Source organism: Periophthalmus magnuspinnatus, chromosome 10, assembly GCF_009829125.3.
Source record: "Periophthalmus magnuspinnatus isolate fPerMag1 chromosome 10, fPerMag1.2.pri, whole genome shotgun sequence".
NCBI classification, from domain to species: domain Eukaryota; kingdom Metazoa; phylum Chordata; class Actinopteri; order Gobiiformes; family Gobiidae; genus Periophthalmus; species Periophthalmus magnuspinnatus.
The window spans coordinates 34,281,834-34,307,992 of NC_047135.1; the positions used below are offsets into that span (position 1 = coordinate 34,281,834).

The 26,159-nt window shown below is 42.1% G+C and overlaps 1 protein-coding gene across 1 annotated transcript in view; it reads left to right on the forward strand.

Moving 5' to 3' along the window:
- Nucleotides 1-26,159, forward strand: part of flt4 (fms related receptor tyrosine kinase 4) — a 65,033-nt gene that overhangs the window by 31,195 nt on the left and 7,679 nt on the right. The window contains exons 6-18 of the mRNA XM_055224790.1: nt 2,105-2,244; nt 2,839-3,010; nt 4,514-4,631; nt 4,721-4,905; nt 7,594-7,750; nt 14,363-14,498; nt 15,452-15,560; nt 16,311-16,652; nt 17,074-17,220; nt 18,569-18,700; nt 23,162-23,268; nt 24,720-24,855; nt 25,970-26,074. Of these exons, the coding sequence (XP_055080765.1) occupies nt 2,105-2,244; nt 2,839-3,010; nt 4,514-4,631; nt 4,721-4,905; nt 7,594-7,750; nt 14,363-14,498; nt 15,452-15,560; nt 16,311-16,652; nt 17,074-17,220; nt 18,569-18,700; nt 23,162-23,268; nt 24,720-24,855; nt 25,970-26,074 (1,986 nt within the window). The remainder of the gene's footprint in view (nt 1-2,104; nt 2,245-2,838; nt 3,011-4,513; nt 4,632-4,720; nt 4,906-7,593; nt 7,751-14,362; nt 14,499-15,451; nt 15,561-16,310; nt 16,653-17,073; nt 17,221-18,568; nt 18,701-23,161; nt 23,269-24,719; nt 24,856-25,969; nt 26,075-26,159) is intronic.

The following is a 26,159-nucleotide window of genomic DNA, read 5'->3' on the forward strand; positions in this document are numbered from 1 at the left end:
CCACTCTCAGCATGAACAGGCCTTTGGCGACATCCGCACGTATATTTCACAGAGTACTGTAATTAAACCATGCAGCAAACAGCGGCGTGGACACTTCAGTAACTTTATGAGAAGATGACATGTTTCTGGGTTGGACCACAGAGGCGGGCGCAGTGGGATTTCTGCGCAGAGCTCCCAGAGGCGACGATGAGCGTTTGTCACAAGTTCTGTCCTTTCTGTCCTTGCGGTATTATTACTATTCTTCAGCATTTGCTTTGACCCACCGTTCCCCTGGAGTAATCTTCGGTATCTCACAATTGGAAATTCAATGAACAGATAGAGCAAGAATGATGTGCAGGATGTTCACAAAGTCTAAGTTTAAAATGGATTATAAAGGCAGTTGATCCGATATATTAGTCAGACTTAGTGGCGCGATGCACGTCAAGACGGGACTGGGTTTCTTTGCCGTGTTCGCTGTAGCGGAGCCTCATCAGTGGTTCAATCTCATCTGTTATGTTTTGTTTTAGTTCAGTAATGTCCCGTGTCTTTGCTCGATTCGCAATATCTTTAACACAGCCGCGTAGAAACGAATCCAGAGGTGTGACATCTAGTGGTCCATCTATTCCAATCCATCAGTCTGGAGATGTTCGATTAAAGAACTCACAAAAATGCAACGTGATTAAAAACCTTTACAACCAGCGAGTACAATAAAACAAATTCATATATCTTAGCATTTACCTTTATGAACACCCTATATTTATATGATTTTATCGTAAAGAAAGACAGAGGGACCAAAGATACAGACTCAGGGAACAGTTCGACAGTTTATTTGCAGATACGTGAATGTGAATGAAGGTAGACAGAGCGGACAGTCAGGAGCGGTGTCGTCTCGGAGCAGGTCGTGGGTCGCAGGGTCAGAGGCTGAGGTGTTCGTATCAGTTGTGGAGAGCTGGGACGGAGACGGAGGAGCAGAGCGGTTCCAGGGATCGCGGTGGAAACACGAACAAATAAACTGCAGCATGACACGAAGATAAAACTGGAAAACGGTGAGACGATTTGGCCCAGAGTGTCAGGTCCTCCGTCCTTTAGTCCTCACAGGTGAAGGTGTGTGGAGGTGGTGCTAGAGTCTCCACCCAGCTCCGGGCTCAAACACATAAGGGAGGGGGGAAAACAGCACAGGACACACACAAAAAAAAAAAACCCAAATCCTGACAGTTTTGACTCTGTAAGCGTAAAAATATAAAGACAAAGCAGGTTAACGCCGTACTGTGAAACGTTCCTTGCGCTACGATGACAGTTCCATGGAGACGAGCAGGTGGTGTACCCTCCGACAGCAAAGTTTGAGTGCACGTCAGGGAAGCAAATGTCAGCTGTATCTAATTAGCAGATAAAGAGACCCTTTTGTACATGGAAGTTAATGAGGTAATTATAGCCTTCAGTGACAGGTTAAGGGAGCGCTTCTATTAAGCCATTTCCTCATAAATACACCACTCTTTTAATACTACAGGCTGAGTTATTATCGCAATAACGTTAAAAGAATAGACAAAAGCGAAGAGACAGGGGTGCGAGGGCATAATTAGGAGCTATATAAATGGTTGAACTGGTGCCTTAAAGCGCAGTCGAATTGCCATTGAACTCCAAAGGACCTCGTGTGTGCTCTTTTGTTGCTTGTGTGCGAGATCGTTTACTTCTCACTTTGGAGAGGAAACTTATACTGAGGCTGCCGGGCCAAAAGTAACGGGCACATCACTCAGAGAAGAAAGGGGAGAGAGTAAGAAGCTAACGGACCATTTAAACTATCAGGCAATCACAACTTGCCACCGAGACTCTGCCGAGGAACGTGTTTTTCAAGAAAAGAGACGCACGGTGGCTTCTATCCGACGCTTTTAAACCGTTATCTGAAATCACTGCTTCACCGCGTCCCCCCTTTAATTTCCTGGTTTGATGTAGAGCCGCACGGAAATGGAGCAGTGTCCAGCTCATAGTGGGTTCCCAGCTCCATATTTCCTGTAGTGTTGACAGGAAGGAAAAAAGTGCTGACCATGTCACCGTGACCGCTTCACTGTCCCACTGCCCCCACCCCCCCTCACTCCTGTTTTGTCCTCCCCCTTTTCACCCGGGACAGGAAGTCATGTTTACGACGTCAAGCTGTTTCCTGAGGACCCCGTGGAGCTGATGGTGGGGGACCCGCTCACCCTAAACTGCACCGCGCTGGTCGAGTTTGACACCGGGGTCGACATCAAGTGGGCGTATCCCGGGGCAGAGGTAATCCCGCTAACAGCTAACGATATTTATACCACAGTGTTTGGCAGGATTTGGTTCAAGTATCTGCTTTAAACGACCCATATTACTCTACTTTCTGCGTTATAATGTTGTTTCCTCGTCACAAATACACCTGGAATTTAACAAAACAGTAGCTTTTATCTTGAAAACTACCCCTTCGTGACATCACAAGGTGGAACGGAGCATTTTGAGCTTTGGAGATGTTACAGACACAACTCCAGGTCTGTCTTTGAGGAGGAAACAGCGTTCTGACATGGCTACAAGCTCCCAAAAGTCCATTTTACGTAATATGGGACCTTTAAAGGTGAATCAGACTTGACTAATTTCACATTTTGAATTGTTACAGGTGAAATTATGACTCACATAATTCCATTTTATGACTAATTATGTCCCAGAGAAGTGACTTTAAGTGCAATTTTCTTTCTAATTACTACACGGCCAAATAAATTACCTTGAAACTAAGTGGAAATTTTAATTAATCAAATTTTGTGAGGTTAGGTCGTTGTAACTAGTGAGTATATTGTAAAAAAAACAACTAAAACATATGTAATAACTTGTTCTACGTCTTCTCTCCAGTCAAACAGCGTGGTGAGCATCCAGCCGTACAGAGAGGCTTTGTCCCACGCCACAGAGGCCGCCAGCATCCTGACCATCCCCAGCGTGAACGTGACGGACACCGGAGCGTACAGCTGTAACGTCACCAGCACGGGCTCCACTCACACGCAGCTCATGCATGTCACGGTGCACGGTGAGGACGCTTTCGCCGCGTATTTAGAGATTAGAGACGGGTTGCTGGGCGTCGGGGATGTACGCTCGCACTGGGCCGTTACCATGGCTCCTCCGCGTGGTTCGGATAAACCGTAATGAGTTAAAACAAGTGAATAGTTAAAGTTTTATCACGAAAAATGGACTTGTGTGAGCTTTTAGTTGTGTTTTCATGCTGTTACATCCTCAAAAACAGATCTGGAGTTGTGTTTTGTTTCGTTTAATTCATTTATTATTAGTCTGTAACATCTCCAAACCTCAAAATGCTCCGTTCCACCTTGTGATGTCATGAAGTGGTAGTTTTTTCAAGTTAACAGAGATAAGTGGCAATTTCCAGAGCTGAAATGATGCAAATTATTCTTGAAATGAAGGTGTGTGGAGTTTAAAAACACAGCGGAGCACTTCCTGTATCACCACTTCATGACATCACAAGGTGGAACAGAGCGTTTTCTGTCTTAAATCTGCAGGTTTTGTGTGTTAAACATGTATGAATGAAACAAAACACAACTCCAGGTCTGTTTGTGATGAGTAAACATTAGAACGCAGATCGATACCTGCCCTTTAATCACATATAGTCATTGCTCGTCACTTTTTATTGATCCGTGTGTTTTGAGATGAGATTGTGTCTATAATTAACACAGAACCTCGTGACACGGTCAAACCTGTGGCGTTACACTTACCTGTCTGTTCCCCTTAAAACATACATTTCATTCTCACCGTGAGCGTCCTCGCCTCTCCACAGATCTAACCTACCCGGTGATATCGCCTGTTCTAATCGTTCTAGTCGTTTCCTCATCACAAACAGACCCGGAGTTGTGTTTTTTTTTTTTTTTTGTTTCATTCACACATGTTTAACACACAAACCCTGCATATTTAAGACGGAAAACGCTCTGTTCCACCTTATGATGTCATCAATTGGTGATACAGGAAGTGCTCCGCTGTGTTTTTAAACTCCACACACCTTCATTTCTAGAATCATTCGGATCATTTCAGCGCTGGAATAACTGACAATCTTCTACTGAACTAAAGGTAAAAGGTCAAATTTAACTAGAAAACTACCACGTCATGACATCACAAGGTGGAACGTCGCATTTTTGAGCTTTTGGAGATGTCACAGACGAATACTAAAGTGTCACTGAAACATGTGTGTATGAAACAAAACACAAATCCGGGTCTGTTTCAGTGAGTTTAATGCCATACTACAGAACATTCTAGGCAAAGCGTCGCCGTGAAGACAAACGGGGGACAGATATTTCCCTGGACACGTCACGTCGTCCATAGTGTGTGTTTTCGTTTGAGATTGAGTAGCTGATTCTATGCAAACGACGCGCTGTCATAACAACCCGGGACGCTCACAAACAAACATCGCTCTGCGCTCGTGCGTTTGTATTGACAGTAAGGAAGAAAAAGCGCGTTTTGCATTTTGAAGTTTCAACAAACACTTTAAAGCACTTGTCTTGTTCAAACGACTGTGTTTATTTCACAGAAAAGCCATTTATCAACCTGAGCTACAGAAATGGCCCTGTTGTCGAGGTAACTGCCGGCCAGAAGTCTGTAAAAATAAACGTGAACGTGTCTGCGTACCCCACCCCTGAGACAAAGTGGTAAGATTTTTAGCGTCGGGAGCTACGTTATGAGCGTTCGCTAATCACATGTTCGAGCTACGGTGGTTTTGTTTGATCTCTGTGTCCAGGTTTAAAGATGGAAAATCGATAACGCAGCGGTCCGAGTTCAAAATAAAGAGGATCAGGATGCATCCGAAACACGTGCTGGAGATCAGAGATGTGTGTCGAGAGGATGCGGGGGTTTACACGGTGCTGCTGCGGAACACTGCGGCCGGACTGGAGCAAAAACTCAATATTACGCTGGTGGTCAATGGTACGTACTTCCTCTAGTGTTTCCTTTCACTACAGAAGCGTTCAGAGATGTAACACCGACTGAAGGAAAGATGGACGACATTATCTGAGGAGAACCACCTGTACTTTTTCTCTTTTCATACAAAATGTTTATTATTTTACTGTGGGCAGCGTCACCTCTCCGTAGATCCGACCTAATCTGACCCAGTGGCATCACCTGAAGTAAATATACATGATAAACGATAAGATTAAAACCAAAAAATAAAGCAGAACTATCCCCAAAATCGATTCTAAACGTGTAATATTGTTAAAAATATCAGTTGCCATGAATAAATAACAAAACGTAACACTTAAGCAGTCCGTTTGTGTCTATAACGAGTCGTAAAAGTTCAAAATTTGACCTTGTATCCTTAGAGATAAATCCGTTTGAGGCAAAATGATAACAGAGACCATCAGGTGGCGCTGTCTTTCTCAGAACAGTTACATATTGTGGTTTATCTGAGGGAAAGAGGCAAAAACTACTGTCTCAATCCGGTGCGAGGTTGTTAAACGTGACCTCGGGGGAAAGAAGACGCCTGATTTGTCTGTTTTTAATGTTCATATCTTGATTTAAAGACACAATAGTGAAATAAAAAACAGGAGGATCATGTAGAGCGGGTTAATACGAACATTTAAGACCAAAATAACGAGTCTGACAGCAGCAGTTTTCTTATGTAAAGTGAATTGGAGCCAGAGTTGATGGAGCCGGAAGCGTGTCCATGCTCACTTCCTATTTGGCTAGCACGTTAGCCATGTCCATTTATATAAACAGTCTCTGGGGTTGAATAAAATTTGCCAGGTGATAAGGCAACGTGTATTTTTAGCATAATCAGGAAATTGTTGTGTTGCATTGGCAAAGTACAAGAATAGCAGCAGATGGAAAACACTGTGTAAAAGGCAAGACGTGTTTATCTGCACAACTGTACGATACAAACACATTAAAACATACGCAATATATATTAAATGAACATTAAAAGAGAAAAGTGCAGAATAAAACCCTTTAGTCACAGCAGCGAAACAGAACAGAGTCTGGATTTAAACATTGTCAAAGTCGAGGCCTGTCTCAAGACTTCAGGAAGAACGTTACAGGTTTTAACGGCACAAAACTGAAACACTGATTCAACATGTTTAGTCCTGATTTAGTCCTGGTTTAGACCTGGTTTAGCCCTGGTTTAGTCCCGGTTTAGTCCCGGTTTAGTCCTGATTTAGTCCTGATTTAGTCCTGGTTTAGTCTTGATTTAGTCCTGGTTTAGCCCTGGTTTAGTCCTGATTTAGTCCTGGTTTAGACCTGGTTTAGACCTGGTTTAGCCCTGGTTTAGTCCCGGTTTAGTCCCGGTTTAGTCCCGGTTTAGTCCCGGTTTAACCCCAGTTTAGTCTTGATTTAGACCTGGTTTAGTCCTGGTTTAATCCTGGTTTAGTCCTGGTTTAGTCCTGGTGTAGTCTTGGTTTAGACCTCGTTTAGTCCTCGTTTAGACCTGGTTTACACCTGGTTTAGACCTGGTTTAGTCCTGGTTTAGTCCTGGTTTAATCCTGGTTTAGACCTGGTTTAGTCCTGGTTTAGACCTGGTTTAGTCCTGGTTTAGTCCTGGTTTAGTCCTGGTTTAGTCCTGGTTTAGTCCTGGTTTAGACCTGGTTTAGTCCTGGTTTAGTCCTGGTTTAGTCCTGGTGTAGTCTTGGTTTAGACCTCGTTTAGTCCTCGTTTAGACCTGGTTTACACCTGATTTAGACCTGGTTTAGTCCTGGTTTAGTCCTGGTTTAATCCTGGTTTAGACCTGGTTTAGTCCTGGTTTAGACCTGGTTTAGTCTTGGTTTAGTCCTGGTTTAGCCCTGGTTTAGACCTGGTTTAGTCCTGGTTTAGTCCTGGTTTAATCCTGGTTTAGACCTGGTTTAGTCCTGGTTTAGACCTGGTTTAGTCCTGGTTTAGTCCTGGTTTAGTCCTGGTTTAGTCCTGGTTTAGTCCTGGTTTAGACCTGGTTTAGTCCTGGTTTAGTCCTGGTTTAGTCCTGGTGTAGTCTTGGTTTAGACCTCGTTTAGTCCTCGTTTAGACCTGGTTTACACCTGATTTAGACCTGGTTTAGTCCTGGTTTAGTCCTGGTTTAATCCTGGTTTAGACCTGGTTTAGTCCTGGTTTAGACCTGGTTTAGTCTTGGTTTAGTCCTGGTTTAGCCCTGGTTTAGACCTGGTTTAGTCCTGGTTTAGTCTTGGTTTAGCCCTGGTTTAGACCTGGTTTAGTCCTTGTTTAGACCTGGTTTAGACCTGGTTTAGTCCTGTTTAGCCCTGGTTTAGACCTGGTTTAGTCCTGGTTTAGTCTTGGTTTAGCCCTGGTTTAGTCCTGGTTTAGTCCTGGTTTAGTCCTGGTGTAGACCTGGTTTAGACCTGGTTTAGACCTGGTTTAGACCTGGTTTAGACCTGGTGTAGACCTGGTTTAGTCCTGGTTTAGTCCTGGTGTAGACCTGGTTTAGACCTGGTTTAGACCTGGTTTAGACCTGGTTTAGACCTGGTTTAGACCTGGTTTAGACCTGGTTTAGACCTGGTTTAGACCTGGTTTAGTCCCGCTTTAGTCCTGGTTTAGCCCAAACACATTCACTCTAGTGCTACATTGTCGTTTTCCTGCTCCTGGCTCCACACGTCTCATTTCAGTATAAAAATAACCCGTGTTGTTTCTTTCCAGTCGTCCCTCAGATCCATGAGAAAGAGGTGGCAGAGCCGTCCAGCCCGTACCCCAGCGGCAGCAGCCACGTCCTCACCTGCACCGCCTTCGGGCTCCCGGCTCCGTCCATGAGCTGGCACTGGAGAGACTGGGGCCCCTGTGTCCTCAACAGCACAATGTAAGACACTGCACACTATCACAAACGCACACAAACACACACAAACTCACCCCAACACACACACAAACGCACACAAACACACACAAACACACTGAGGCCACAGATGCATTAATGTGCTTTTTCCTTCCTTCCATTTTTACGCTAATGGTTCATATTATTTATATAAAAACAAATTTGTGAGAGGAAAACACTTAGAGGGTTGTTCCAGGGCAGAGCGTCTCGTCCGTTACGTGCTAAATCTTTTTAAATATCATGGTGGTATTTAAAACAGGACAGCTTCAAACCACAGACTGTCCAAAGACGAGGACTAAGTGAGTTTGACGTCACCCACAGCGTTCGGCTAAAGTCAAACGAAGCTCGACGACGCCAGAGCAGTTAGAGCGGTGAGTTTAGAGCCGAGTGTCATATTTGGAATTACAACTGACAGTATCATAGCAACCAAAGAGCCAATCAGGGGAGAGGTTTAGCAGAGAGTGAGCGCTTAGCAACGCTGTCAATCAAACCTGTTGCTAACGCTAGTGAGAGCGACCTCGGGGAAAGAAGGCGCCTGATTTGTCTGTTATTAATGTTCATATGTGGATTTACAGATGTAGAGCGGGTTAATACAAACATTTAAGACAAATACGTTTATTAAGAATGATTCAGGCTTAATAACGACTTAATTAAACAGTTGGGTGTTAATTAGTTAGTTACTATGTGCCTGAATCTTTAAATTATAAAAAAATAAGGCTAATTAAGGTGCATTAGTGAATAAAGTAAGGCAAGTTTATTTGTTTAGCACAATTCATACATAAAGTAATTCAAAGTGCTTTACAGAATAAGAAAGACATTAAAATCACACAAATCAAAACATAAATAATCACAAATAATAATCATAAAATTAACATTAAAACAAAAGAGTGCAGAATAAAAATAAGAGTAAAATACTAATAATTCCCTTTGTATTAAGTACTTAATCTTCTGTAAACCACTGCTATGTGCTAATCTACACAGCGACTAAAACACAAAAAGGCTCAAATTTGCAGCATATGTTTATTTAAATGGGCGTAGCTAACCTGCTCGCCGCTGTGTTCCAAATAATAAGTGATCACGTGAGCGCTTCCAGCTCCATAGACTCTGGCTCCAATTCACTTTTTTATTAAAAATCTGTGTCCTCTCTCTGTCTCTGCTGCTGTCAGACTCGTCGTTTTGGTCTTAAATGTTCATATTAACTCGCTCTACATGATCCTGGGTTCATTTTCCTTTTTTTATTTTTTTTTTTGTTGAGTTGAGTTGGGGGGTTTTTTAGTTTTGTTTTTTTTGTTTTGTTTTTTTTTAGTTGAGTTGTTTTTTTTTTAGTTGTTTTTTTTTTAGTTATTTTAAATGTATTTATAATTTTTTTTGTTTATTTTCTTCATTTTTTTTGAGTTAGTTTGAGCTTATTTTTTAAGTTATTTTGAGTTTTTGTTGTTTTATGTTATGTTTTGTTATATTGAGTTATTTTTTTTTATTTTTTTTTAGTTATTTTGAGGTTCTTTTTTTTTTTTTAGTCTATATTTTGTTTTTTGAAAGACTGTGTCCTCTCTCTGTCTCTGCTGCTGTCAGACTCGTCATTTTGTTCTTAAATGTTCGTATTAACCCTCTACATGATCCTGGTGTTTTTATTTCACTGTTTTGTGTCTGTAAATCAAGATATGAACATTAATAACAGACAAATCCGGCGCCTTCTTTCCCTGACGTCACGCCCGTTAGCGTTAGCAACAGGTTTGATTGACAGCGTTGCTAAGCGCCCGCTCCCTGCTAAACCAGCGGTGTGGGCGGGAACCTTGCTCCTAATTGGCTCTTTGGTTGCTATGATACTTACGGTCCGCTTCCAGTTCGTCTTTACAGCTGCTAGCTCGCTCTGTGGGTGACGTCACACTCACTTTACGCTTCTTCTTACACTTTTTTACACAGTCTATGGTCTCTGCACTGATATTGGTTGATGAAATATCAGGTATTGGCGAATATTTAAAGTTATAATAATGAAATCTGTGTGAGAACTAGAAAAGATGCATCCAAACAAAAAAGAAAGAAAGTTGTGCTTAATCACTGTAATTGTCACAAATAAACATAAATCCTCCATATTCCACTCAATCTTTAATTTAAACACAATCACTTTTACATGTGAGACTTAAAGACGAGTGCATTTCCGCCGCGGTGTCGTCGACATGCCCCCGTAGTTCAAAGGTGATTACATTCCTCGCCACGGCCTCGCGCTGATCAGAAGCGAGCGGGTTTGTGCGTAGAAGACGACAGTTTTGACAGTTGTGCGATCGTGACGTACACCTAAAACCAGCTCGAGTGACACACATTTGAAGCGAGAACACAATTATGAGCAGAGGTCAGTGTGTGAAATTACCTTTTGGCTCGAGACCTGCAAAGAAACAGTGCAGAAGATAAGTGGGTAAGATTAGCAGGTTATAGAAAGTATAGACAAAAAAGAGCAGACGTAAATTGCGCGTGGGGAGAAAATGTCCCTTCTGGGTTACCATCCAGGTGTTGTTAAGTAGCGTTTTGGCGTATTCTTTGTCATGATAATCACTATATCGACTTGAAACAATACTTTTTTGAGGTCAGTATTTATCCTGTGGACTTTTTCTTTGCACTACTGGGATGTTTTTGGTATTTTTTTGGCGTCATGATGAGATTTAAGCCTTAAAATGTTGAATTAATAACTTAATAATCATGATTACCATAGACCAGGGCTGCCCAAACTACGGCTCAGGGGCCAATTCCAGCACTCAGACCAATTTTTTTTGGCCCTCATGCCTCCTCTTAAACTGCCCCAATTGATCAGGAAGTTGTTTTTTTTTTAAATCTTCCACGTCTTTTTACATGCCAGTGAAAAAAGTTTGGACACCCTTGCCATAGACTGTTTATATAAATGGACATAGCTAACCTGCTAGCCGCCACGTTCCAAAAAACTCATCATTTTGGTCTTAAATGTTCGTATTAACCCGCTCTACATGATCCTGAGGTTTTTATTTCGCTATTATGTCCGTAAATCAAGACGAATCGGGCGCCTTCGTTCCCAAGTTCACTCCCGCTATCGTTATCCTTAGCAACGGGTTTGATTGACAGCGTTGCTAAGCGCTCGCCTCCTACTAAATCAACAGTGCAGGTGAGAAGAGGCGTTACCTTCAACATCCTCGCTCCGGATTGGCTCTTTAGTTGCTATGACACCTGCGTTCTCGCCTCCAAAATGGCCGCTATAACCGCTAACCTCGTCACACTCCCTTAATCGATTTCTTGACACAACTATGCCTCATTACAGATGCAAACTAACGGCTAAACTGTCTCATTCTGCTGTTTATTTACAATATCGTAGCTTCGGAACAGTTTTTGTGGTTTAAATCTGCTTGGGTTGTTGCGTCAGGGGTATAAATTAGCTTCAATATCATCGATTATCGTCTATCCACTTCAAAACGAGTTATAGTGGCAGGACTAGTCTTCATTGATCATTTACCGGTGAAGTGTGGACGCTGTTATAGGCAATACTGCTCTGAAGTACACAGTCCTCCTCAGAGTACTGCATTTGTGGTCTGTTGTCAACTTATACACACACAGGGTATTTGTATGGCCACGGACTCATTTTTCTACCACGACGTTATACAGTGGACCCCCAGGAAGGATATACACAATGGAATAATTACGTTCCTGCCCCGTGTTCCTCGCCTTCGGGATCGTATTCTTTCAGGATCCATCTATCGGGCAGCTCCTCGAGTCTGTCCCTGCGGCGTAATCTCCCGAGTTCGTTTTTTGCTGTTGACCTTTGAAGAAAATGAATACAAGCCCGACTCCATCAGGAAATACTGATTAGGTGTAGAACATCGTGAAATGAGGGATAATACAACAAAACACAGATGAGTAATGAAGTAAAAGTAGCAAAGAACTGCACTTTTTAAATTTTACTTGACTACATTTGAGAGCAGGATCTGTACTTTCTACTCCACTATGTTTTTTATTGTTACCTGAGAGCTGCTGAAAAGGCTGAGGGTTTATTTTAAAGAGTTTATAATTTGAGCAAAACAAAAATATACAAATAAAACAGAAAAAAACTTCGATTCAGTTGTTTCTGTTGAACAAAATTCAGCTCAAATCTTGATCAAAATCACCACATTTGAAGCTTTATACGACTCAAAATCTGCGTGAAATACTTTTACTTTTTACCCTTTAAGAACATTTTACACGGGTACTTTAATACGTTTACTTAAGTAGATTTTGTCATGTGATACTTTTACTTTTACTTGAGTATTTTAACCCCTGTATCTGTGCTTTTAGTATCTAGTACTTGTTTGACCTCTGCACAGATCACAGAGGTTTTTCTTATTTTATTCCATGTGGAGCAGCATAAACTTAATAAAAATAAAATATAAATATCTAATAGTCTATGAGCTGCACCAAGGGCAGGGAAATATATATATATGTATATTTTATACTTATAAATGACAAAAGCTGCTAAAGGCTCATTTTCCATCTCTATTACTTTAGGGAAACGCCTTTATTTGTATAACGCAATTTATACACAAAGTAATTCAGAGTGTTTTACAGAATAAGAAAGACTGAGACTAAAGCAGGACAAAACCAGGGTTAAACCAGGACTAAAGCAGGACTAAAGCAGGACTAAAGCAGGACTAAAGCAGGACTAAACCAGGACTAAACAAGGACTAAACCATGACTAAACCAGGACTAAACCAGGACTAAACCAGGACTAAAGCAGGACTAAACCAGGACTAATCTATGACTAAACCAGGACTAAACCAGGACTAAAGCAGGACTAAACCAGGACTAAAGCAGGACTAATCTATGACTAAACCAGGACTAAACCAGGACTAAACCAGGACTAAAGCAGGACTAAACCAGGACTAAACCAGGACTAAACCAGGACTAAACCAGGACTAAAGCAGGACTAAACCAGGACTAAACCAGGACTAAAGCAGGACTAAAGCAGGACTAAACCAGGACTAAAGCAGGACTAATCTATGACTAAACCAGGACTAAACCAGGACTAAACCAGGACTAAACCAGGACTAAAGCAGGACAAAACCAGGACTAAAGCAGGACTAAAGCAGGACTAAAGCAGGACTAAACCAGGACTAAACCAGGACTAAACCAGGACTAAACCAGGACTAAAGCAGGACAAAACCAGGACTAAAGCAGGACTAAACCAGGACTAAACCAGGACTAAACCAGGACTAAACCAGGACTAAACCAGGACTAAACCAGGACTAAACCAGGACTAAAGCAGGACAAAACCAGGACTAAAGCAGGACTAATCTATGACTAAACCAGGACTAAACCAGGACTAAAGCAGGACTAAAGCAGGACTAATCTATGACTAAACCAGGACTAAACCAGGACTAAACCAGGACTAAACCAGGACTAAAGCAGGACAAAACCAGGGTTAAACCAGGACTAAATCAGGACAAAACCAGGACTAAAACAGGACTACATCAGGAAGCCGGTCCCTGAAGAGTGTGAGATGGTTCCTATGGCTCTCAGATGTCTGAGCTGGCTCATGTGGCTCTTCATGTGGCTCTTCATGTGGCTCTTCACGCGGCTCTTCACGCGGCTCTTCACGCGGCTCTTCACGCGGCTCTTCACGCGGCTCTTCACGCGGCTCTTCACGCGGCTCTTCACGCGGCTCTTCACGCGGCTCTTCACACGGCTCTTCATGTGGCTCTGACATGTCAGAGACGGTTCCTGTGACTCTAAAATGGGAGCTGTTCTTTGGTGCTTTGGAGGTCGTCGTGCTGCTCTGCTCTAAACCTAATCCCCGGGTTGTGCCGTTCGACAGGAGATTGCTAAATTTTTCTGTTTGATTAGAAAACATTTAATCTGCTTCTCTAAGGTGCTGAAATATTAGAGTCAACACCACTTCAAATCAGTTTTAACAAAGTAAAACGTAGACAGAATTTCTATTACCAGCTTCTAGTTTGATTATTATTGTTCCATAAAATGTATTTCGTATCAACTTTTCCACTTGCTAAACTTCCAAAGCTCAAAGGTTGGTTTAATGAGCGACGTTAATATTCCACAGAAACCCACAGTATCAATAATTAAAATATCTCTTGTGGAAACTTATACCAGAACACTGTCCACACTCATACACTGTTTTTTTTTTAATGGATGGCACCAAGCTGCGCTCTGAATATGTGGCTTATTTTTTTAATTCAGACGTTTGAACTTGATCCTCTGAGGCCTTAAAATGACCGACCCACCTGCTGCTAAAGCAAGGCCCAGTCTTCAAACCCAAACCCGAAAGGAGATTTTTATTTCATGTTTCATTAATTCTGCTGTGATGTTGGCACGATGGCTCTTCATAATAGAAACCGACTCTGTGGTTATTTCCATTAGTCGCCGACACTCTTACCGTAATTGTCTCGGGTGTTGGATGAGAGCTGCTGGGGTTTGGACGGGAAACACAAAAACGAGACGCTGGTTTGTGTAGAGTAATAAAAACCCGGTGTGTCTGATGTGACGAGGCTGTGAAGTTCCGCTGTGGGTCTGGGTCGTGTGTTGTGCGTGTCAATGGAGCTTCCACGTGTCAGTGCTGTGTCCATGTGTGTGTGTGTGTGTGTGTCTCTCCAGGGGCCACGGCGACGGGACCGGGCAGAGCGACAGGAGCGGCGACTGTCAGAACTGGCACGACGTTATCCCCCAAAACACAGACAACCACATCGACGCCATCGAGACATCCGTTGAAGTCGTTGACGGCAGACAAAAGGTTTATCTTTTATTCTAGTAGCCTCTTGTGTCTCAAAGCTAACAGTTACTTTTATTAAAATCTGACAACGCAACAAAACAAATCTACTAAAATTAAAATACACGGAAATAAAGACTACGCAAACCTGCAGAATACTTAAGTTTGTGCTGCTGTTTTAATATTTTTCGTGCCTCAAAATTAAGCTCCCTGTCCACTGTGCAACCCTCACGCCTAACCTCTAACCTCTAACCTCTGACCCTTGACCCCTGACCCACCTGCAGCTCCCAGTCCACCGTCCGACCCTCACGTCCCACGTCTGACCCCTGACCACTGCCTCATCTTTAAATATTTATTCGTTTTAACATAACTCTGCAAAAAAAACTCATAGCGACAAACCTGGAGAGGAAGTAGTGACGCTCACAGTGAGGCAGGGGGCGCTGTTAAGTATCTATAATGAATCATGTTAAAATTATACGCATTTTAATCACGTTTAGCCTTCATTATGTGAGTAAAGCACGAGTTTACACAACAAAAGACAGAAATAACTTGCTCCACAATGCGTGTTATTGTGTAAAACATCAGTCACTAAACATTACAAAATATTTAGGTCAGCTGTTCTGTATTTTTATGTAATTCTCCTAAGTCGTGCCTGTAAGCGCCATAACACTGTCAGTCAGATTGTTTTCAGTAGAAATATTTAGAGCAGTTTTCCGCCGCAGACTTCCTGTACAGCCTGCTGATAAACACTTATTGTACGTTTATCAAACTCAAGATGGAGAGGAAAGAAAACTGAGCACATCCCTGTGTTTTTCAGTCTCACCTGAGCAGTTTGCTTCTTGTTAGTCTGTCAGAGCAAAATGTGGGTCAAGCCAACTCACTGAGGATTACTCGAATGTTCCACGCAGCCTTTGTGTGTTTTTTTTTTTTTATCTTATTACTTAAATGTGTCATGTGTGATTTGTCTCACTCCGCAGATCGTCAGCAGGCTGCACATTCAGAACGCCACAGTTTCGGTCATTTACAAATGCACAGCTGAGAACAAAGTGGGCAAAGACGAGCGGCTCATCTACTTCTACGTGACCAGTGAGTACGGCCGTTGTGATCCACTTTTATTAACTGTCATCTTCAAGGATCACTGTCGCTCTCCCCTTTCCTGCTTTGGTGTAAAATAATAATGCGTTTCACTGCGTCTTTGTGATCCCATCGTCAGCATCAATCATTAGTTTGTTGTTTTAAAACGATAACGGCGATAACAGAAGTTTATAAAAATGTATCTATAAGAGATGTCAGAATCCCTCACGTGCTTGTTATTGCGCTTTGATACCGGAACATTTAATACCACATCACATGACGGCGCGAGGCTGAAGACGAGCCGCACCTGAGCTGAGACGGGAAAGAGGATTTTAGTGTTTTGCTTCATAAAAATGGAACACGCTCGAGGAAAAAACAAAACTAGAAGCGTCGGTGACACGATCGCAGTTTAATAATCTGAAAACAAACTTGTATCCACACACCTGCTCGTGTTTTTAATGTTTATACGGACTATACTTGTTGTTTTTTTTCTGCTTTTATTGCATTTTAAACGGGGCGTCCTTGAAAAAGAGAACCCCAGTGCTCTCATTGGACTCCCCTGTATAAATAAAGATAAATACTTAAATAAGCATGTGCGACGGGGCCGTGATGCTACAATTTGAAACCATCTCTTCCATATTGGCCTGTGTTTACATTATATAAATTACAGTCATATAAATAGCCAACATTTGCATTCATTAATTCAAGTACTTTGAAGTTTGCCCCATACTTTGTCCTGACCCTTACGTCTTCCATCCCCAGCTGTCCCCGAAGGCTTCAGCGTGAGCGTGTTACCCTCCGAGGGCCCTCAGGAGCAGGACCGCGTGTCTCTCTGCTGCAGCGCCGACAACTACACCTACGAGCGTCTGCAGTGGTACCGCCTCCACCCTCAGGCCCTCCCTCAGGAGCTGGAGTGCCGGAGCGTGCACCTTTACGCTGACACGCTCCCCGGGCAGCTCTCATTCCAGGCTCCGTCCAACAGCTGGGTCCTGGATCACACTGTCGAATCCGTCCAGCTGCGGGACGAGGGCCATTACGTCTGTGAAGCCCAGAGCCGCCGCACGGGAGAGAAGCAGTGTCTGTTTAGATACGTCTCGGTAAAAGGTGAAAGTCAAAAGAACAAGGGAGTAGAAACTAATGAAAGCGGGAAGCACGGCCCCTCGCAGTGCATCCACAGGTCGACTCTCTGTTGTGTTTCAAAAATAACAAGAGTAAAAATACGAACACTTACAAACACAGCCGTACGCAGCTGCCTCACACTCACTCCTTGGGTTAGATTGCATCAACATGTAGTGACAGAAAACAGATCTACAGGCCGCTGGAGGGCTCAAACCACAAACATGTATCTCCTCTTTCATGTCAGGAGCTGCTCACTGTATTTTCGCCTGTGGGAACATGTACACGTAATAGGATTTCTTGACTTTTGGCCTCTCCACGATCACAATCCTCCATGGCACGAGCGCACACGTACCTCTCCTGCTTTTGTTTACTTCTTAATTTAAACCCGTCCTCTCTTTGTGTGCAGCTCTAGAGGCGCCCCAGTACAAACGCAGCCTCACCAACCAGACGGTGAATGTGACCGAGTCCCTGAGAATGGAGTGTGACGTGGAGGGCAGACCTTCGCCGAGCCTCTCCTGGTTTAAAGACAACCAGCCTCTTCACCAAATGTCAGGTGAATACACGCCCACGGAGCTGTCACGCGTTTACGCAACGGCACCGCCACCCACCAGCCTCTCCGAGCAGACGGGGAACACGCCGGGGCATCTGTAGAAAGGTGCCTCGCTCTGATCGATGTGTATGGATCAAACTCGGCTCTTAGATCTGGCAGGGAGAGCGAAACTGCAGAGTCGTGCTGCAGTGGGCGTCTGCGGCTGCGTGTCAGACGTACAAAACAGTTCTAATGGTTATTTCAAACTCCATGCGGTCTTGAGTTGCGCAGCATAGTTTGATATTCACTTATCGCTCCATTAAAAGACATTAATGGGTATTTCAGACTGTCAGAGCACATTACATCCACCGGCCTTTTCTTCTGCGTCTCGGATCGCTTTCGGATCGATACGGCGGAATTAGATTGAATTAGGAATAGAGTTTTACAGTTTTATTGCAGGAGCTGTCACTGTGCAAAATATAAATCACATATCATAAGTTAAATACATTTCTCTCTTGCTATTCTGGGGCGACAGTGACTCACGTTGTAGAGCATTTGTTCACTGATCTAAAGGTTAGCGGTTCGAATCTTGCTTTCAACCTAAACATTATTGATACTTGATTCAGTGACCCACAATTTGACCTTTGAGCCTTAGCAAAAGCCAAAGTTAAAGCTGTCCGTTCTGGCCAGACTGAGCCTTGAACGTGGAAAAACGCTGTATAAAAACGTGACCATGTACCATTTATTTTTTAATTACTCTGATCCCGCTGACCGTTAAGCCTCGCCGTTGAGTAGCGACACTTGCGAGCCCTTCCCCCAGCCTTTAATATGCAAATGAGTCTTGTTCGCTTCAGTTTCTAATCTAAACAAGACCATTTTTGCTCCTTAAAATGAATCTGTCAGTGTAGATTGAAAGCGACCTCGCGCAGACACTTTTGCAGTTTACTTTTAGCTTGTTTTGTTTATGTGCCTCGACTCCAGAGTATTCAGAATTCGGCTTAATTTTTGTCAGGCAATTTATTATTTTCTGAACCAGTCCAACCCAGAAGCGTCTGAACACACGGCTTTGAGTCAGACGTGTCGAACAGCGCCAGAGACAAGGGCACGACAAGGGTGACACCGACGCCATGTCCCCCCCCCGAACGGCTTATTATCCCCGTCCGTCTCTGTGGGTACGAGCGTGTGACAGGTGACAGGTGAGGACGGGCGCGCAACACCTGATGCTCCCGTGGGCGGCGAAGACAGACACGGTGTCAAATCACAAAATCACAAAAGCGCCGTGACGTAACGCTGCGGCTTTCAATACGACTGATTAATCTGTGTTTCTATTGATTTGCATTTTTCTGTTTCTTTGTTGTTGTTTTTTGTGAAGGCATCCAGCTGCACGACGCAAACCGCACGTTGAGTATCCAGCGCGTGAGGGAGGAGGACGCCGGGCTGTACACGTGCGTGGCGTGTAACCAGAGAGGCTGCGTGCAGGCGTCTGCTGCCGTGAGAGTTATGGGTAAGAAGAGATAAATGAAATGATTTTTATTATCCTCCTGAGACCCGGTGTCCTCATCTGTGGACAACACCTTTTGGGTTGTTTAGGCCACAGTGCAAATTTTTAGATGTTCAATTTTGAATATTTCTAAGAGTTTAGAATATTTATTTATTTTTTATTTATTTTTATTTGATTTGATTTTTTAAAATTCTTTTTTATTTGATTTGATTTTTTTTATTGCATTTTAATTTATTTTTTTAATTTTATTTTACTTTAATTTATTTTAATTTTATTTTTGTATTTTTTTATTTGATTTTATATTTTGGTATTTTTATTCTTTTATTTTTTTATTATATTTTTTTTAATTGTATTTTAATTTATTTATTTTATTTTATTTTATTTTATTTTATTTTATTTTTTTATTTTTTATTTTATTTTATTTATTTTTATTTTTTTTATTTATTTATTTTTATTTAAAGGCATATATCTTCCTGCTCCTGTCAGCAGCACAAATGAGACACATTGTTCCTAGAGGCACAATTGTTTCTAATTTAGTTTTTTACACTGTATGTGTTCAAGCACTTAATAGTTTTTGCAAATAAAGTCCTGCAAGAGCTCGAGTCTCAGGAGGTTATGGCTGGATGTTTTTAAGATTGTGCCGATACACAGGCCACGATACGATACATATCTCAATACAGGACCTTTTTGATTCGATACAGTACGATACGATATATTTCAAATTGTTTTGATACGATTCAGGGAAAATAAAGGCTCTCGTGACCCTTAAAAATCAACCCCGTTTTGACTAAAAATAAACATTAATGGCGCGTTTATCTTCCGTTTATTGAAGGTGAATGAACATAAAGTGCATTTCGTTTACAGTTGTCGCTCACTATGTCACGGTTCTCCTTTCACGGCCTTTTTGGTGCATTTTTACATGTTTTTTTACATCGTTACAACATTTCACAGCTTATACGAGGTCCGCATTTACATTTACATTTAACAGCTCTAAAGGATCACAACATATCGAATAAAACACGACTGTGACACTAAACGTCTTTGTTAAACCTGTTTGTGCAAATCTAATATGAAATACACCTGTTTTAATCAACAAAACAGTGAATCAAATGTCAAGTGTTTTGCATAAACACGTTTCTTTTCTCTAAACAAGCAACAAAATTGTAGCGCTGTGACAGAATAATTTGACAAAATATACAAAAAATTATATATATCGATACAGCAGCCTATGATATCGATACTGTATCATTAAAGTAAACGACACGATACATCAATATTTCAGTATTTTTGCACAACTCTACGTTTTATTGTTGTTTTGGAGATCTGTAAAACCAAAAAAAAAAAGCAGTTGATTGTCTGTAGGAGACGGCGTAATCCTGCGTCTAAAGCCTCATCTATAAACATCGATTATTTACTCTTTTATTTATTTAAAGCTGCACAAACGCGGCACAAACGCGGCTCGCTCGTGGCGTCGTGGTGAAAGGAGAGAGGAGGCAGTGGATGAGTGGGTAGAGTGTTTGTTCCATTGGTTGGCGGTGTGATTCCAGCTCCCACAGATGAATAGTGTTGTTGTTGTTGTTGTTGTGTGCTTGGGCAAGACACTGAACCCACCTCACCCAGAATGTGTGCGTTTACTGGAGTGTGTGTGTGTGTGTGTGTGTGACTGGTTGCTTGATATAAAATGCTTTGAGCCTTAAAGTGTGGGTGTGTCTCAGCCTCTTTCTCCTCATTTTACGCTGTGACTGTGATATCGAATAAAACTTTCAGACCCTAAAAAATGTCAAAAATATATCTGTAAAAACGGATTATTAAAGCGCTCGTGTTTCTCTGTTTTTTTATCTGTGTTCAAATGTCGTTTCCTCGTCACAAACAGACCCGCAGTTGCGTTTTTTCGTTTCATTCGCACACGTTTAACAGATTTAAGACGGAAAACACACAAAACTAAGTAGGGGCGGGGGTGAGGGGGAGGTGGAAACAGAAATTTGCTGAGCGCTAAAGCGTCAAATGCAGGACGATAAAAGGTTACTCAAACACGCATCTGTCTAAAAACAACGTATGAACTTAAGATAATCATGAGTGCGGTTAGTTTAGGCAAAAAAACACTGCGCGTTTTTCTGATTTATGTTGTTTCCTGATTAAAAAACAGACCTGGAGTTGTGTGTTTTGTTTCATTCACACATATTTAAACACATAAACCCTGCATAGTTTAGCTGAGTTCTTCTCTCAAACTGAAAACACTCTGTTCCACCTTATGATGTCATCGAGTGGCGATACAGGAAGTGCTCCACTGTGTTTTTAAACTCCACACACCTTCATTTCTAGAATCATTTGGATCATTTCCGCTCTGGAATTGCCACTTATCTCGATGAAACTAAAGGTAAACGGAGCTGCTGACTTGAAAACTACCACTTGATGACATCACAAGGTGGAACAGAGCGTTTTGAGCTTTGGAAATGTAACAGACTAATCATAAAAAATTACTCAAACATGCACGAATGAAACAAAACACAACTCCAGGTCTGTTTTTGAGGTAGAAACCGCATTATAACACGACTTAAAGCTCACACGAGTCAGTTTTGTGTAATGTAGGACGTTTAAAATATTCATTAACATCAATATATCGCCCCCCCTGATGGTGATGCGCGACACGCCGCAGTTTCATTTATGCAGGAGGTTGCTGATGCCTCCGAGCTCCCTCCACTCATCCCAAATCACATCCCATTCTCCCGTTTCCATTTACAGTCAAATCAAAGCCATTGACTCCTGGCACATTACACATTCAGGGGGAGCATCTAATGGGCTGCTATGGCTCCAGCTGTAGCGTTAAGACTAAAGATGGAGGATTAACATAAACAGACACATATTAAGACAGTGTGTGGGGAGAAAAAAAAAGAAGCAAGTGTTGAAATGTGGGCTTGAAGTTTGAAAATTAAAACAGAAGAATAATCAAATGTTCTGAGATTGTCCAAAGTAAAAGTCGGACACTTTTCCTCCTGCGCCACAAGCAAGAATTTATCAGAGGTTTTTCAAAATGTTGCAAAAGTCGACCCGATATTTTCATCAGACGGTCCCTCGAGACTCTTTCCCACCCAGACTTTCTTTGTTCACTTTAATTTTGTAAACTTTTGCTTTTAACGAGGCGCACACATCGTTCTGTTCGGTCCCTCGTCTGTGACACACAACCACAGTTTGAGCCGAGGCCGCGGCAAAATGTCATTTACTGAATCACCTTTTTTTAATTAATTAGTGTTTTTAAAGATGGACAGACGCGTTTAGCATTTTAAATATGACTTTATACGACCGACGCACTTTAAGACACGACAAGAACAAGACACACGGGGCAGTTTAGACAAAAACACAAATGAATAAATTAATATAAACCATGAGTGTTTATGTGTAGAGTGTGTTTGTGTGTGTGCAGGGGTGTGTAGGGGTGTGTGTGTGCATGTGTATATATCTGTGTATGTGTGTGTCTAGCGTGTGTGTATATATGTATATGTGTATGTGCCTCTATTTGTACCGTGTACCATGTGTGTTTGTGTGTGTAGCATGGGCGTGTGTGTTAATGTGTGTGTACCGTGTGTGTGTAGCATGTGTATATGTGTGCTGTGTACCGTGTGTCTTTGTGTGTGTGTGTGTGTGTGTAGCATGTGTATATGTGTGCTGTGTACCGTGTGTCTTTGTGTGTGTGTGTGTAGCATGTGTATATGTGTGCTGTGTACCGTGTGTCTTTGTGTGTGTGTGTGTGTGTGTAGCATGTGTATATGTGTGCTGTGTACCGTGTGTCTTTGTGTGTGTGTGTGTAGCATGTGTATATGTGTGCTGTGTACCGTGTGTCGGGGTGTGTGTGTGTGTGTATGTGTGTAGCATGTGTATATGTGTGCTGTGTACCGTGTGTCGGGGTGTGTGTGTGTGTGTATGTGTGTAGCATGTGTATATGTGTGCTGTGTACCGTGTGTGTGTGTGTACATGTTTGCTTGTATATGTGTGTTAATGTGTGTGTACCATGTGTGTGTGTGTATGTGTGTGTCTATGTGTGCTGTGTACCATGTGTGTTTGTGTGTGTAGCATGGGCGGGTGTGTTAATGTGTGTGTACCGTTTGTTTGTGTGTGTATGTGTGTATATGTGTCCTGTGTACCATGTGTCTTTGTGTGTGTGTGTGTGTAGCATGTGTATATGTGTGTGTAGCATGTGTATATGTGTGTGTATGTGTGTGTAGCATGTGTATATGTGTGCTGTGTACCGTGTGTGTGTGTACATGTGTGCTTGTATATGTGTGTTAATGTGTGTGTACTGTGTGCGTGTGTGTATGTGCGTGTGTGTATATGTGTGCTGTGTAGCGTGTGTGTGTGTACATGTGTGCTTGTCACTTTTTTTTTACATATAAAAACACTGACTCTTTTTGTGTGTTTTTTTGTTTTTTTGTGTGTTTTTTTTGTGTTTTTGTGCGTTTCCCTCCGGAGGCTCCACAGACAGAGCCAACGTGGAGCTTGTGATTCTGATCGGCACCGGAGTCATCGCCGTGTTCTTCTGGGCTCTGCTGATTCTCATCTTCTGTAACGTGAAGCGGGTGAGGAGCTTAACGTTTTTTGTGTGTTCTTTGTGCGTGTGTGTGTGTGAGACTTGTGTAATCCAACTTACTCCTATTTTAACCTCCAAACAACATCAGAGCCAGAGCAAAGACAAACATTTCGAGTGTATAATTTGTCCCAGAGGAATCAGACCCGACGCAATTACGGGTCGACTGCTTTTAGTTTCACAACGAGCTCATCCAAAACTGAAGATGAAACAGGATATAAACACATTTCTGGATCAATTTAAATCCTTTACTTTCTCATTCTAGTGTTTTATTTTTAAGGACAGAAAAGCTGTGACCAAAAAACAACAAGTTATAATTTACTTTTTATGTTTTTTTATGGCAAATCAATGCTGCCCTTGAGCTGGAAAATGGTCAGATTGTCCCATTTCTACGTAGCGCTTTTCCACCGTCAAGGAACTCAAACCACGCACCCATCCTCACACACATTTATACATTAAGTGTCTTGCCCAAGGACACAACAACAACAGCAGGATTCATGTGTGCGTTTATGTCGAGAGCAGGAATCAAACTAGCAACCACTCTACCAATCGCCCTGTCATGATTCTCACGCCAAATCAGTGCAGTTCCTGAGGTGGTAAATGTTCAAACCGACACATTTTTATATAGGCGTCTTTTGCACTTTCAAGGAAATCAAACCAGTCACCCATTCATACTTAAACTTGTCTTGCCCAAGGACACAACGGCGTGAGAGCCCCATTATAATTTTCACACCAAATCAATGCAATCCGTGATAAATGGTCAAATTGTCACATTTTTACATAGCGTTTTTTTCCACCTTCAAGGAACTCAAACCTCTCATCCAAGTGCACGCAGACACTAGGCATGAGGGAGGGTAAGTGTCTTGCCCAAGGACACAACAGCAGCATTCATTTGAGAGAGCTAAAGTCGCACCGTCAACCTGTAGGTCAGTGGATTTGACAGCTCAACCATTCTACCAAGCGAGCTATAACGCCAAATCAATGCTCTCCCCGAGTTGATAAATGGTCAAATATATCATTTTTCCACCTTCAAGGGACTCAAACCTCTCACCCATTCTCCCACGCATTCATACATTAAGTGTCTTGCCCAAGGACACAACCACAGCATTTATTTATGAGACTCCTATTATAATTTACATTCCAAATCAATACAATCCGTGAGTTGATAAATGGTCAAAGTGTTATATTTTTATTTAGCAGATACGAGGCGTGACAGTGTCTTGCCCAAGGACACAACAACAGCATACATTTGTGGGAGCTGAAATTGAACCACGAACCTTTAAGTCAGTGGATTTGACCGCTCAATCAATGATGTTTATGTCTCGAGACGGGATTCGAACCTCCAACCTTCAGATCAGGAGGCCTTATGACAGTTTCCGTGTCAAATCCCGGAGTTGAACCTGTGACCTGTGTCTAATCGTTGCATCTGTTCGTTTGTCACAGGTGAACCCGGTCGACATAAAGACGGGGTATCTGTCCATCATCATGGACCCGGGGGAGGTGCCTCTGGACGAGCAGTGTGAATATCTGCCGTACGATTCCTCGCAGTGGGAGGTGTCCAGGGACCGGCTCCGACTCGGTGAGAACCAAACGGAAACATGGACGAACGCCGTAAATGAATGAGCGAGCGTTCGGCGAGGAGACGATACGGTGACATTCAAGATGACGACGATGTGTTTGAGACGACATCACAACAATGATATTTGATACAACACAACGATATTTAATACAACACAATGAAACAACACAATGATACAACACAATGATATTTGATACAACACAATACACATTTATATGGTTAAAATACAGACTTTTGTTGTATCGCAGTGACTTTTTGTCTCTTATATAAATGATCAGATTTAACATTTGTGCGTTTACGTTTTGCATATTTCACGGTTAAATACAGGTCAGATGAAGTACTTTTGTCACTTAAGTAAAAGTACACATACAGAGGTAAAAAGTTACACAAGTAAAAGTAAAATGATCACATGAGTAAAATGTACTGGAGCCGATGGAGTCGCTTCCTGTTACATTTACACTTTGAGAAATGAACAACAGTTGTGTGAAATACTTTTGCTTTTTACTCTTAAAGTACATTTTAAATACTTTTACTTAGCGTATTTTCCGGAGTATAAGTCGCACTTTTTTCATAGTTTGGCCAGGGGTGCGACTTATATATATGTTTTTTTTTTCTTCATTATTGTGCATTTTTTACTGGTACGACTTATACTCCAGAAAACACAGTAAACTAAAGTATTTAAAGTATTCTAAAGTATTTCACACAACTGTTGTCCATTTGTTAAAGTGTAAACGTAGTGAAAACTAGACATACTTCGGTCACAGTAACAGGACGAATCAATGTATTTTTTGTATTTTTTCTCGTTTATTTATTTTAGTTTCGCTCAAAGTCGAAGCTTGAACTCGAAAACTTTAGTCGGGATGTTTTTCGACGAACGTGGTGAAAAATAACTCAAACGGAAAATACGGGAAACAGGAAACATAATTACAGTCGTTAGTTGTTATTTTGTACATATTTGCTGATGAAGTACAAATCCTGTCTGTGTGTTTTTGTCTACTACATTTTCTCGCTGATTCGTATTCCTCCGTATTGCAACAGTTTTTTTTCCCGAGGGAGACTTAAACCGGAGGCAGTTGGTCGATGTGTATAAATATTCTTTGTTTTGGTGCCATAGGGAAGGTCCTGGGCCACGGCGCATTTGGAAAAGTAATGGAAGCGTCGATCTACGGCATCAGCAAGAGTAACAGTTTGAACACGGTGGCGGTGAAAATGCTGAAGGGTGAGAACGGCTTATACTTTTCCGATTCCGTATTTCTCTGGACCTTGGAAAATCCTCCCGATGCTTAATCAGTAAAACAGCATTT